Below are 13717 nucleotides of genomic sequence, written 5' to 3'. Positions count from 1 at the left end.
CCTTTAGTTAAGAACAATTACCCAAAATACCTTCCTACTTGGTGAACATTACTTCAGTACTTCCTGAACTACTATTCTTTAGTTTTAGGAGATTCCCAGATAGCTACAGCAGGGAGATCAATAAACTTCATATGCAGAATAGTCTCGGTATGTTATTTGTGTGTGTGCACTGGAATGTGTGGATAATCCTGAAAGCGTTATCCCAAAAATGGCAATTAAAAAAGGGTTAAGAATTAGTGCTTCAACTGAAATATTCACTGTACCTTAAGCCATTGAAAATACTCTCTTTTATACACAGCAAATAGTTTATTGGTGCTATCAGTTATCAGTCAAGATTGCTTTTATCACACTTATAAACCTTTCATTCAACATTTACTGAGTACGGTCCATATGCTAAGCACGATGTTATTAGTATTTGAAAGCTAAACTTAAATTCTATCCCTCTCACCAAAAACAAATAAACAAATTTTAAAATATTTTTAAATTAAAAAGATTGAAGTATAAAATCCGTATTTATTGCCTATAACCAACTGAGAATTTCTGCTTCTCAAAAGTTAACATAAGAAAATACAATAGTTATAATACTAGTACCCAAAGATAAAATCAAGGTAAATAAACAATTTATATTTTTGGTAAAAAGATATAAATCTTCTAAAAAGAAAGAAACTTAAAGATATTCATAGATAGTCATACAAATAAATCATTGCCCAGCACATTTCTTTCCATCTGTCTTTCTTTCCCTGCCTTAAACACAAAACAAATGTACTGATCGACTTACTACGCATCAGACATAGTTATTAAGCCCAGAGAATGATACCAAGTTGAATAAAAAAACTATGAAATGACCAAGTGCCTACCATCGTTGTCTAGAACACGGCAAAAGCTCAGTTCCTCCTCTTCTCTTTCTTTCTCTACTTAAGATGCTCACAGTCTCATCTCCAATAAATGTCACATGTCTTAGATTTCTCTTTTAGGTACTAGACAATAAAACTCTCTTTGTGAGTCAAGCTATGTAAGCTAACTAAATAAAGAGCAGCTCAGTCTGTAAAATGTTTGAATAATTATAATTCTATATTCTACATAAACATTTCTTTTTTTAAAGCAGAAAGAATCCCCAAGTATCCTATTCTCCCTGTGGTGCAGTTTAAAGTTTACAGGGCCACTAATCTTTTTTGGATTATATAACTGTGATATACAACTTAAAGAGCTATTATATTCAATAAGTGGTTTGAGGATAATAGACACTAATATAATCAATAAGTATATAAAAAATTACCAGTGAGGAGTATGTCTGCTTCAAGATTACCAAATGAATTAATGCTGGAATGAGTACAATGAGAAAACGATGCTTAAAAATATGTGGTGCATAAATCTTTACAATTAAGTTAGAAAATCATTCTGTGTCTATAAATGAACATATCACCCCCAAAGATCAATACCATCCCATCTAATCAAAAGCAGAACAAGTACGAAGAAACAGAATGTGCCTAATATATACATGCTTTTTATAAAAAAGAATGAATGATGAAGATTTTTGTTTATCTTCATTACAATTAGCTGAACAATATTATACAATAAAGTTACTCTTCACAGAAGAGATGTTATATTGATAATGGTAAATCACACAGAAAAATTCTAAATGTACTGTATCAGACTGTCTGGGGAGGGGGGTAAATTGCAACTCAAAATGAAAAATATTACATTATTTATATATTTACCTGCACAGCAAGAGAAGCTGCATTGTCAGAAAGCAAAATTTGCTCCCCTGTGGAAACACAACGAAAGGTGTGAGTCAAAAGTATGATCGCTAAACAAGTAAAATATACCTATACTTTTATTTTTAAAAACAAAAAATATAGCCATTCACTAACATAATTATGAAGTTCTATGTCAATGCTATTTTGTAATTATAATTTTGATTATATTATATTGTATGTAAGTAATGATAAAACAAGACTATTTCTCTATAACTGATCATTTATCACATTTTATCAGCAATATGTAATTAAAATCATTCATTTAAAAACAAATTAATTTTTCAAGTTTTCAAGATATATTCCTCTTCTTTTCATTACAATTAAGTACTATATGTATCTACTCAAACCTCTCTAGTTAAAAGTAAAACCACTCAAAATCATATAAAACCAGCTTGCAGTTAATATTGCACAGTATGCCTACGTCTGTCACACAAAAGAAAGATGACAAGTTCGCTGCAATAAAAATTCCATGCTTAGAAGACTAGGGCTGCTGCCTATTAGTCTTCATTACTTTGCAGTCTTCTGACAACTGTAGCAGGCTGCTGAGCCCCAAATGGGGTCCATAATGTGATCTGATGATATATGAAGAGCTGCTAAAGGGAGCCTGAACCATCCTAGCCTATACATTGTAACAGTTCCTTTTTACTGAGAGCCCACTTTTACCAAGGGCTTCAAAAATCTGCTGTGTCAGCTATTGGTGCAGTAAATCTGCCAACTGCTCCTCCTGCAACCACATCATTTTACACTGCCTACAGCAGGCAGTATAATGAGTCAATAATAAACTAAGGACCTTATCGGCCGTGAATAGTTGGTTTACACTGGCAAATACAAGTTTAGGCAAACTCTCTTCGACAAATTACACAAGGGAATCCTTTCTTTATGTTTTATGTTCTCTTTGCAGTAAATTATATTACTCAGGGATATTTTTTTTGGTAATAAATATATTTTGATGCAAAGCCATTTTTAATTGTGAACAAGTACCTACCTTTCAGTTGCTGATATAATGTAGCATTTTCAGGCCACGGTTCTGCAGCTGAGGAAACAAGGCAGTGATAATCAGGCATATAGGGCAAAAACAAATGAATAACCAAATTAATAAGCACATTGGCCTAGAGCATTTAAAGTGGATTGCCAAGGTTACCTTAACTACTATGGCAACTAATCACACTAACTTAGATCCTTTGGTAACCTGTATAAGTAGGTTAAATAATTTTCAATCCATGTTCGTGGGTAATTTGTTTTCTGTTTTTTTATGGGGAGGAGGTGGAAGACATCTTGCCCAATCAAAAGTGAGAATTTAAAAAATAAAACAGCCTATATGCTACTATTCCTTTAGCCGCCTTCAAACATAAACATATCTAGAATGTTACTCATATAAAAAGATAGTGAATTTCAATTCACTATTAAAAAAATAGTGAAACAATATTTATAATATTTTACTGTAAACTTTTAAATTTTCCAACAGATAACACCGCATAAAAGAGTCAAGTATATGTGTATCAGGCTGTGCATGTTGCCTCATACGCCTGGAGCGTGGAAACATCCAGAGGAATCCAGTTGTAGTCTAGAACGTGTCATTGCCTTGACCCCATCACACCCCACAACAGCAAAGGGGAGCAGCATGATGAAGCAATAAGTACCTACAAGATCAAATAAAACTGCTAAAGCTAATTTTAGTCCTGAAGCCAGGCTTGCTTGACCTTGCCTTAGTCTTTCACCTAGAGAAGACTCTAGCTGGCTACAGAGAGAACATTAGCAACCTACCCGGCGCTTGGAAAAAGTACTAGATTTGAATTTTGTCTAGTCAACTGTACTTAAGAAGCAATATCTCCACTGATAGAATATACAGGATACCATTTGCTGAATTTTTCTTTGTAAAAGCCATAAAACATCAAAATCACCAATTTGGGCATAGTAATTATATTTGCTCTCAGCAAGAAAGTAAATTAAATATATGAAATTTGATAATAATTGGTATTTTTCTTATTGTGTTTAAACTAATCCAATTTCTGTGATATAGCAACAAATTATTTTTAATATATAATTCTAGCTGATTTTTTAAAAGAAATTTATATATATGAAGCTTTTTTTTTTCTTATGACTGATCATTTAAGATGCACTAAAACAGTCCCAGAGGTGGGGGGAGGTTAATATGCTTTTATTTACACTTTAGAATGAAAAGAGAAACATAGTAGTAGTAGTATAAATTATAAATGGTATTTTTTGGTTTAGTTTGGGAGACACAAAATTAAACTCACACTTAGGAATAATAGCATGAAATCATTAAGAAGATAGTGGACCATACGTAGTTTTGTATGTAGTTTTGTATGCCATCGCTCACAATATTACACGTGTACCGTATGAAAGGCTACTGAATTTCAACTCACGTACCAAAAAGGCAGTGAAAATATTTATTATATGTTACTATAAACTTTTTAATAAAGTAAAATTTCAGTAAGAACCCAATTAACCTGTGTAACATAGTTTTTAAAATAAAAGTCAGGGAAACAAAAACAAGCTGACATCAGCGAATTACTCAAAAATAACCTTTTAGGATAAATTGTATGGTCAGCATACACCTACGTCGTTTACATCTGTATTAGAAATAATACAATGAGTTTCATTCATTATAAGATCCTACATCACCGAAGATTCAATTATTTGCATTGTATTAATCTTATTAAAGCAGTAAAGCATAGGAATAAAATTTACAAAAACTTCAAAGATGTTGAAATTAGTTCCTTGCTGGCACAGATGTGAGTATGCACCTGTACTGTACCACGCTGAGCATACAGCTGGTGCTCATTAATTGTGTGTTGAAAGAAAGAAAAGGGATATTTGATTAAACCTACCACCCTATTCCTTAAATATTCTGGCTAATCAAAGTTTTACTGAACTTAATATTATCAACTACGTTAAAGTAATAGTGTTCCAATTAAATATTATGGTTATTTTAACTTTTGGTTAGCTGTCTACATACTAAGCATGGACTATAAATTTTCAAAACAATGAAATAACATATACGTAGCATTAAATACAGGCTGAATATAATTTAAGTGTTCTTTGATAAATAAGAAACCACTTCACTACTCTGCAATATCAGAGAGTTCTCATATGAACAGTAATTTCAGTTAAAAGTTAATTTATCATCACTCCCATGGATTCTCGAAATCTAATACAATAGACATATGTGAAAGAAAAAGAAATCTTGCAACATTACCTGACTGCAAATAAGAATAAAAAAGTTGCCTACAAATACTGAAAGCTATTACTAAGAACCTAAAGCTGGAAACAGGTGGGGGGGGGGGGGTTTCTTGATCCAAGATACAAACTATGTTCCAACTCAGAAATTATTATTGAAAATAAACTCTCAAAAACTAACTGCCAAAACATGTAATGTTATCTTCACAAATAGAGCCTACCATTTAAAAAGGAGAAACCAATAGGCCGCAAGAAACCTATATAACCGTGCTATTTTAGCAGCTGGGAATTCCAGTGCACCCACAAATCAGGAGACAAGAAATGGTAGGAGAGGCAGGGAATGATCAGCTGCCTCTCACACCCACGAGCAAGCTCCGAGTATACAAACATCACTGATTTAAATGCATCTCCTACAGAAACCAGCTCAAATAATTACATTTTAAACATGACATGGGACAAGAAATGCTAGTGTGTTATTCCATAAAGTGCCAAAAGTGAACACGCTAAATTGTGTGGTGTGGCACTGGATCTACAAATCAACCCTGCAGGTATGTTTCTAGGAAATGAGCTCTGTAACTGCCTTCATAAGGAAGCCCATGAATCATGAACGTTATCATTCACACATAACAAAGTATGAAGACTATTTCCTGGTTTGGGTAATATTAATTAAAGCCTTTTTATTGAGAATGCCTATTATGTGAAAGACAAAATCCCAAAATACAATTTCTTCCTCACTCCTTTTCCTAGGTCAGGCAAGTCAATCCCCACCCTTTCTCCTGACCACATGTAAAAGAGAGGCAGATTAAGAATTGTAAATTATAGTGTTAGCAATACGCCTTAAAAATCTGTAGCATTTAAAAGGAAACATCATTTTAAAACAATAGAACATTTTCATCTCTTGAGTTTTTCAATTGACCTTAAATGTTTTAGACCAGACTAATTCAACAGTGATAAAATTTCATAACTCACCTATTCTATTATCAATTTCTACCATCATAAGCACTCCCTGATATGAAGTGCCTTTGTAAACCTGCCATGGGGAAGGATCAGCCTTAAAATAAATACAGAAGTCTAGAAGTTTCTGAAAAGGAGACTGGTAGGAAATGTGGACTGAGAGAAAATGTGGTCCAATGTTGGTATATTTCAAGTTACTGGTATTATTAGCTCACCAAAAGTAAACTTGATGCTTAACATACATCAATAGTCTGTGAGGCTCTTGGAATAAAGATCAGAATCCTCAACCTGACCTTACACACCACTCTCTCTACCTCTCTGGACCCATCATACCTCCACTCCATCCACTCTGTACTGCAGCCACATCGGCCTTCATCCAGTTTCTGAAGGCACCTTTTTCCTTCTTGCCCTAGAGATTCATTTGTGCTGTTCCCTTTGCCCTCAAGCAATCTTCCCCTTCTAGTGTGTCCTCTCATCTTAAACATCACTTCCGCAAACTGGGCTAGCTTCGTGGACGTGCAACCTGAGCAGCTGCACAAGTCCTACACTTAGAAAAGCTCCACGCTTGGTTTAATGTTTTGCCGTAACAGTTTTGGAATTCTTTTGAACAAGGGGCCTCCCATTTTCATCTTGCCCTGGGTCCTACAAATTATGTAGCCAGTCATGTCCTAAGGGAAGCCTCTCTTTACAAGCTTAAATAGCATGCACACTCCGTTGTACCACTTTCACAGTCAACATTATTCCGTATGTTTGAGGACTATTTGATTAATTCCCCCACTAGGACATACGCACCATGAATCTAGTGCTCAGGTCTGATTTTTGCTTACCACTTCATCCCTAGAACCTAGCACCTAACAGGCAATGAGGAAATGTTGGCTAAATAATGTTTCTTTTTATTATTAGCACTATCATTATTGCTATTATTCTGTTATATTTAGGCTAAGAATACAGCAGGGAAGATAAGGAAACTACAGAACATGGCCAAAAAAGGAAACGTGACCCAGAGAACTTCAAGACTACAACCAATAACACTACTGTGAAAATACTGAATGGCTGCCAGAAATAGTTGGCAGAATCTAATTCTATAAACGTACCTATGCACGTACCTAAAACTGGAAATTTGTTTGTTTTACATCAAATTATATAGTTGTCATTGGTTATTACCGTTGTAACACTCCTAAGACTAACAAAAGGCGCTCAAACCATCTGACAATATCACTATTCTCCTTTCCACATTCTGTAACTCTAACCCAGGGATCATCACTTTTTAAAATCTTGTGTCCCCATCAATAAAATACTCGAGCATGCAGGGCCAAATAGATTTAGAAATCATATGGTTGGTATTCCTGAGCTAATAAATCACACACTAAGAAAGAAAGTAGAGTTCAAAATAAATTGAAATTCAAGTTCCAATATTTTCTTCCTGTACTTCAAAAGGACCGTCTTGCATAAAAAGGGTGTATACACTCCACCCCACTTTGGAAAACAGTGTTCTAATTAAGTAACTACTTATTTGAAGCTTTAGCAGGAAACCCAGCTATTCATTACTCTTGAACAAAAAAGAATCTTCCTCTATTTTAGTAAATCATCTTTTTGACCACAGAAAAAGCTTGGAAAGAAAACACACAAATTAATGGAGCGGAAAAGGCGGGGGGGGGGGGGGGGGGACACAGGGGTAACCTGCCTACCTATATACTTAACAATAGGACCTTCATATGCTACCAGAGTACTTAAAATTTCCCCCATACACTTCATACTTTCTCACCTCCATGACTTGGCTCCAATTGTTCCCCTCTGTTCAAAATACTCCTTCACCAGCACAAACCTATGCTTTTCCCAAGACCAACTTTAAATGCTGCCTCCATCAAGGCTTTTTTAACTAAACAAATCTAATTTCTCCTTTATTTATACTGTCCATAGCAGTTTGTACTTGTCTTAGATCATATATTACTTTCTACTCTATTCTATTATTATGTCAGTATCTTATCTCTATTTCCAGTAAGTTCCTAGAATGTGAAAAAGTCCTATGGTCCTGAGATTATTTATTAATGATTTGGCCTCTCAACCGCTGTAAACTGAATATGGCATTTACAATAATATATGCTAAAATATGAAATTTAAATTAAGCAGAATTTTTTTGGAGGGGGTCTAAATATCACTTAAAGCTAGTATCTTTATTACGAGAGCTCCAAAGTAAAACTACCCATCTTTCAGGAATAAACACAATAAGAAACTATGGTATCATTTTCACACCAAAGCAGTAACCCTCTAAAGTACTCTTAGTGACCTACATTAAAATTAACTCATTCTTTAAATTAGAATGATGTCTTATTCCCTAGCAAAAGACCCATAAAAGTTCCTGTCATTTTTATAAAGAAATATTCCTATTTTATAGATATAAACATCTGAAGATAAAGCAAATTATCAGAGGACCACATAACTAAGTTTGTATCCAATTAAAGTTATTAAGTCTTTTACCCACTTAGTCCTTTACCTGCTTTCCAATCTTGCCTAGTCAAAGTGACTATTTTACATCTAGCATCTCTTTCACCAGGAGCAAAGGAGATGCCTCTTAAACTTTCAGTCTTCAGTGAAGTGGAGAGTTTTCTTAATCCAAATAAGTGTTAATTTTTTTCAAAGAAACTTTCTCCTTTCCTAACAGTATTTATGTTGGAGTTTTAAAAAAGTTTTAAAAAAAGAGAGAGGACACATATGCTTGGACATCTGAAAGCCATAAGATAAACTAAATAATGTATAATTAAATAAATTAGCGTTAGAAATGCATACATTGTAAAGCAACACCCACAGCGCCCCCCAAAAAACCGTATTTGTTTCTCATTTAATTATCTTTAAGGTACCTACTATTTTTAAGCTTTATCAACCAATACAATATAGCAAAAAAATATTATTCTTTACTGCTAATCCTTTATAATTTTTAGAGTAATGGCCACTGGCCAATAAATTCATATTTGCATACCCTTAGATCTCTTAAAGACTCTACATTTTACCTGCAGTATGCTCCCAAGTATCATGCTGGATGATAAGTCATTCTGGTGGCAGATAATCTACCTATTCCATTCAATTCAGGATATTTCACAGTATGAAAGGTCATGCTTTGATCTAACAAGTCTAACTCCTAAGTCCATCTCTTGACGATCTAATCTAAGGGGACAAGAGAAGGGCCACGAAAAGAAGTGCCCTCTGTTGTTGTTTTTTAAGTTTTGCATTCTTAATGTATGAGTCCTCTGACATAAGAATGTAGGTGAAGATATAATTTGTAGAATAATAGGCACTAATATTATATGCTGCCTCAGTACTGTCATATTTCCAATCCATCAAATTGATTAATGCTATAATAACTCTATATAAACCTATCATTTGTGCACTAATGAAGTCAAACCCAGTTTATCCTTAGGCAACTTGATTCCAAAAGCTCACAGAGGGTCATGCCTTCAGCTTCCGAAGATGATGTAGACAGTGTTATACAAAAGGAGTAAGAAACATGTGTAGCATATCTCCAAGATTGGATGGCTTTCTGCCAAAGGTGTAAATGCAAAAACTAATATAACAAAATGCTCAAAAAGCATTTGACAGCTCCTAAACATGGACAAGTTACTGCAAGACACAGACAAAAGAAGGAAATAAATTACTAGTTTGACATAAATACTATACTGATGATCTCGGTGATACCAACACAGACATTAGTTTCAAAACCTATCAAGTTTTAGGCAGTCATGATCTGAAGGCTTCATTTAAAATAGATTTTGAAGATATTTGGACTTAAAATATGATGACATGTGACTTTATCAAATCTAGAATTTTAAGAGCTATATATTAGATTCAACAGCAATTCAACCTGCAAATACAGTACAAATCAAAAAAAACCACTATATACCAAAAAACATTGATAGTGAAATGATTAAATGATGCCCCTAGCTACTGCTTCACAGGGAATGTTTAATGGTATTACACAGGATGTGTAAGCAGGAAGTGACTCTTCCCACAGAAGGAGTTTAAAACCAATCTGCCATCACCTCAACAGTCAGAGATTGATGTTCATGTCAGAAAGTGGCTCACGTTGGAAAACGGAGAAGCACAGTGTAACGCTGTCATTTCCATAAACCTAAAAGTCTGGCAGGTAACATTTTGTAACATTAGTGGCAAGGCTACTGTCTTAGTCCATTTGGGCTGCTGTAACAAAATACCACAGATTAGGTGATTTATAAACAATAGAAATTTATTTCTCATAGTTAGAAGGCTGGAAGTCCAAGATCAGGATGCCAGCCTGATCAGGTTCTCGTGAAAGTCCTATTCTAGGTCACTGCTGACTTCTCACTGTGTCCTCACACGGTGGAAGGGGCAAAGAAGCCCTCTGGAGCCTTTTATATGGGCACTAATCCCAATCGTGAGGGCTCTGCCTTCATGAGTTAAGCACCTTCTAATGGCCCGACCTTGGGGAATAGGATTTCAGTACATGAATTTGGGGCAGGAGGAGGACACAAAAATTCAGGTCATAGCAGTTACTTAAAGAATATACTGCAAGCAAGCACAGATACAAAGACTAAAGACTACCTTAGATTGAAATAAGCACCCCGAAGCAAGAAGTAGACATTCTAGGACAGACTGGAGAAGTGTCAGATACAAATACAAAGGGATTCCCAGACTCTGGAAGAAGAGTTACACCAGAACTATTTCCTTGGCCACAAGTTATCATCACTCCTTACCAAGAAGAAACTTGTTGACTGTCATCAGAATCCACTGTATATTATTTATTGCTTGTTGTATATAAATATGTATACTAAATTGTACATAGCTCTCATTTTAGAAAGTAAATTTAGCCACATTCTAAAAATCTGTTTTATCATTCATTCAATAAATACTCCCAGAATGTGTATGTATTTTGCCCCCACAGAAGGTGCCAGACCCCATTCTAAGAACTAAAGATGGAATCATAAAGAAAATCAAGTAACTGCCTTTAAAGCACTTAGATTTGAGTAGTACCATGTGGCTTATGTGCATATCTGTTGCCTTTATAATATTTCAAGTTAAAAACTGGCAAATACTGGAGTCTATATGACTATGAAAATAAAGATTCTATGATAGATTCATAACAACGCTTAATTCTGTTTGGTCGACATATTACATAAAACTAAGAAAAAATTACATACAACAGTGAACATCATCCATATACCAAATGAATGTCAACTCACTGAGCCCATGATAAATAAATCATATCCCAAAAACCCCTCATCAATATCTTCAATCACCCATTTATTTATAACAAAGTGGTAAACAAAAAATTAAAATGACCCAAAGTGAAGGCCATGAATGAATGATATAGAATTAAAATCTAAGGCAAATGGATGCTAATATCCTGCCATTTGGGAAGCAGAGAATAGAAAGCAAAAGAGACGGAAAATTCAAGAAATCTAGTAGAGGGCAGAATTTCCCCCTCACAACCAACACTGCAGCCCAAATGAAACTAGAGAATAATGAGAATATATCTTCTATCAGCTGACTTCTATCCAGGCAGCTGATGATGATGGTGATGATGATGATGGTGATGGCAGTTAAGATTCCTGAAGACTCATAAAGCTTACAACCAGAATATATAAAGAACTTTTACAAATTAATAATAAAAAAGGCAAATAACACAAAAATATTTCATGGGCCTAGGATTTGAATAGACATTTCTCCAAAGGAGATACATGAATGGCCAACACGCACATGAAAAGATAATATCATTAGTCACTAGGGAAATACAAATCAAAATCACAAGATACCTCTTCACATCCACTAGAATGGCTATAATCAGCAAGACAGACAAAATAGGATGTGGAAAAGTTGGAACTCTCACACATTGCTAATAGAAATATAAAACGTTTAGTAGTTTTTCAAAATGTTAAACACAGAATTACCATTAAAAACATATCTACACAAAGACTTGTACATGAATGTTCACAGCAGCATTATTCACAGTAGTCAAAAAGTGGAAACAACCCAAAAAAAACATGAACTGGTGAATGAATAAACAAAATGTGATATAGCCATATAATAGAATACTATTTGGCAATAAAAAGGAACCAAGCATTGATACATGCTACAACACAGATGAACTTCAAAAGTATTATGCCCAGGAAAAAAAAAACCAAGACACCAAAGAAAACATATTGCATGATTCCATTTATATGAAATGTTCAGAACAGGAAAATCTATAGAGACAGAAAGTAAATGAGTGATTGACTTAGGCTGGGAATGGAAAATGACTGCAAATGGGCAAGGGATTTCTTTTTGAAACGGTGGAAATAATCTACAATTAATCTGTGGTAAGAATTATAACTGTAAATAATACTTTAAAAATCCTTGACTTGTACACTTAAAAGGGTATGTAAATTATATCTCAGTAAAGCTGAGATAAATAGAAAATATTAACATACTGAATGCATTGTGCACTTAAGTACCTGACGTATTATCTCACAACTGTACAAAGTAGACACTATTATTATTATCCCTATTTAACAATAAAACTGAGGCACAAGCATTAAGTAATTTGCCCAAAGCCACACTACTAGTAAATGACAAGAGCCAGGGTTTGAACCCAAGTAGTCTGGCTCCAGTCAGTGAACACACAACTGTATTAGCTAACCTCTTACAGAGCCCACAATAAACATTCTTAGGTAATAGTGAATTATTAAAATTAAAGCAATGATAACCATCCTACAACAGTGATTCAACCCTCAGTGTAAAAGAATCCCCAGAGGAACTTCATAAAATTGTGTTTCTCTTCCAAATCCAAAACTCAGAGATTATGATACTACAGAGATCAGGACCAAGAATCCAAACTTGCCACAAGCACTCCCAGTAAATCTGCTGCAGACAGACTGTGAACACCACAAAAAATAGACCATCCCGGGGACGCAGAATGCACTTGAAATAAGATTAAGTTCTTTTCACCTCTTCCACTGATTTGCCTCAAAGAATGTGGTAGTGAGGATCTGTGATTAATTTCATTCAAGAATATTTTGCCCATCTTATTCTACTTAAGAATTTGTGGATATGGCTTAAAGCCACGTTTTACAGCATACCTTAGTAACATGGGGTAACTTTATACTGTTCCAGAATAAGCCCTTTAGGATTAATGAACTGAGGCTTCACTTATTTTGGAACCAAAGTGGCTAATGATAGTTTCTCCATTAGATATAATCAATAAGGAAAGTGAAATTAAGTTAGTAATAATGAGACCTGAACATGAACCGTCTAAACCTATCTATGTGAAACTAGAGGTGAATTTCAAAACGGTATTCAAAGATCAGTTTCCTAAAAATGACAAACTTCTGGAAGTTAACAAGGGTCCAGAAAACAAATTCACATCACCATCAAGCCAATAACTCAGGGTAAAGTGAACACAAGTTAGATTTAAAATCTTCCATTCTTTCTTAGTAAGTATGCATGTATCGTTTTCTCAAATGGTTGTTTTGACTTTGTCCCATTATAAAAATGAACAACCATCTTTCATTAATTTCCAATAAAAAGCAGGCCAATTACATGTGATTATGAATAGATATGAACCTTGTGGCTAGGACTTAAAATTTGAATTTTTAAAAAATGACAATCTGAAATTCACAAAAGAGGAAACACGAACACCATGTCTGAGTTTTTCTCAGAAACAGAGATGAATATGAGATCACTAGCAGAACTACACAAAAACAGCTAATTAATATTAAAAGTGCAATTTCTAGCCAAAAACCAGAGAAAAGACAAACAGCTCCAGGCAAGTATCAGACCTCAGCGATGTAACAATGTTA

General features: G+C 34.5%; 1 protein-coding gene across 7 annotated transcripts in view; it reads right to left on the bottom strand.

Annotated features, from left to right (window-relative positions):
• MTX2 (metaxin 2) overlaps window positions 1-13717 on the bottom strand; it is a 57766-nt gene that overhangs the window by 31596 nt on the left and 12453 nt on the right. For 4 of the 7 annotated variants that reach the window (XM_081052332.1, XM_081052336.1, XM_081052335.1 and 1 more), the window contains exons 2-4: window positions 2743-2790; window positions 1719-1765; window positions 1277-1320 (exon numbers count right to left, since the gene is read on the bottom strand). Coding sequence is in view for 1 of the 7 variants with exons in the window: in XM_081052330.1 (XP_080908456.1) it covers window positions 1719-1765; window positions 2743-2790 (95 nt within the window). In the remaining 6 variants the exon portion in view is untranslated. The remainder of the gene's footprint in view (window positions 1-1276; window positions 1321-1718; window positions 1766-2742; window positions 2791-13717) is intronic. The other 3 variants (XM_081052330.1, XM_081052333.1, XM_081052334.1) reach the window with 1 other exon arrangement.

The sequence above is a fragment of the Rhinolophus hipposideros genome (assembly GCF_964194185.1).
Source record: "Rhinolophus hipposideros genome assembly, chromosome: 6".
In the NCBI taxonomy this organism is placed as follows: Eukaryota; Metazoa; Chordata; class Mammalia; order Chiroptera; family Rhinolophidae; genus Rhinolophus; species Rhinolophus hipposideros.
This window is presented reverse-complemented; position numbering and strand designations above follow the sequence as displayed.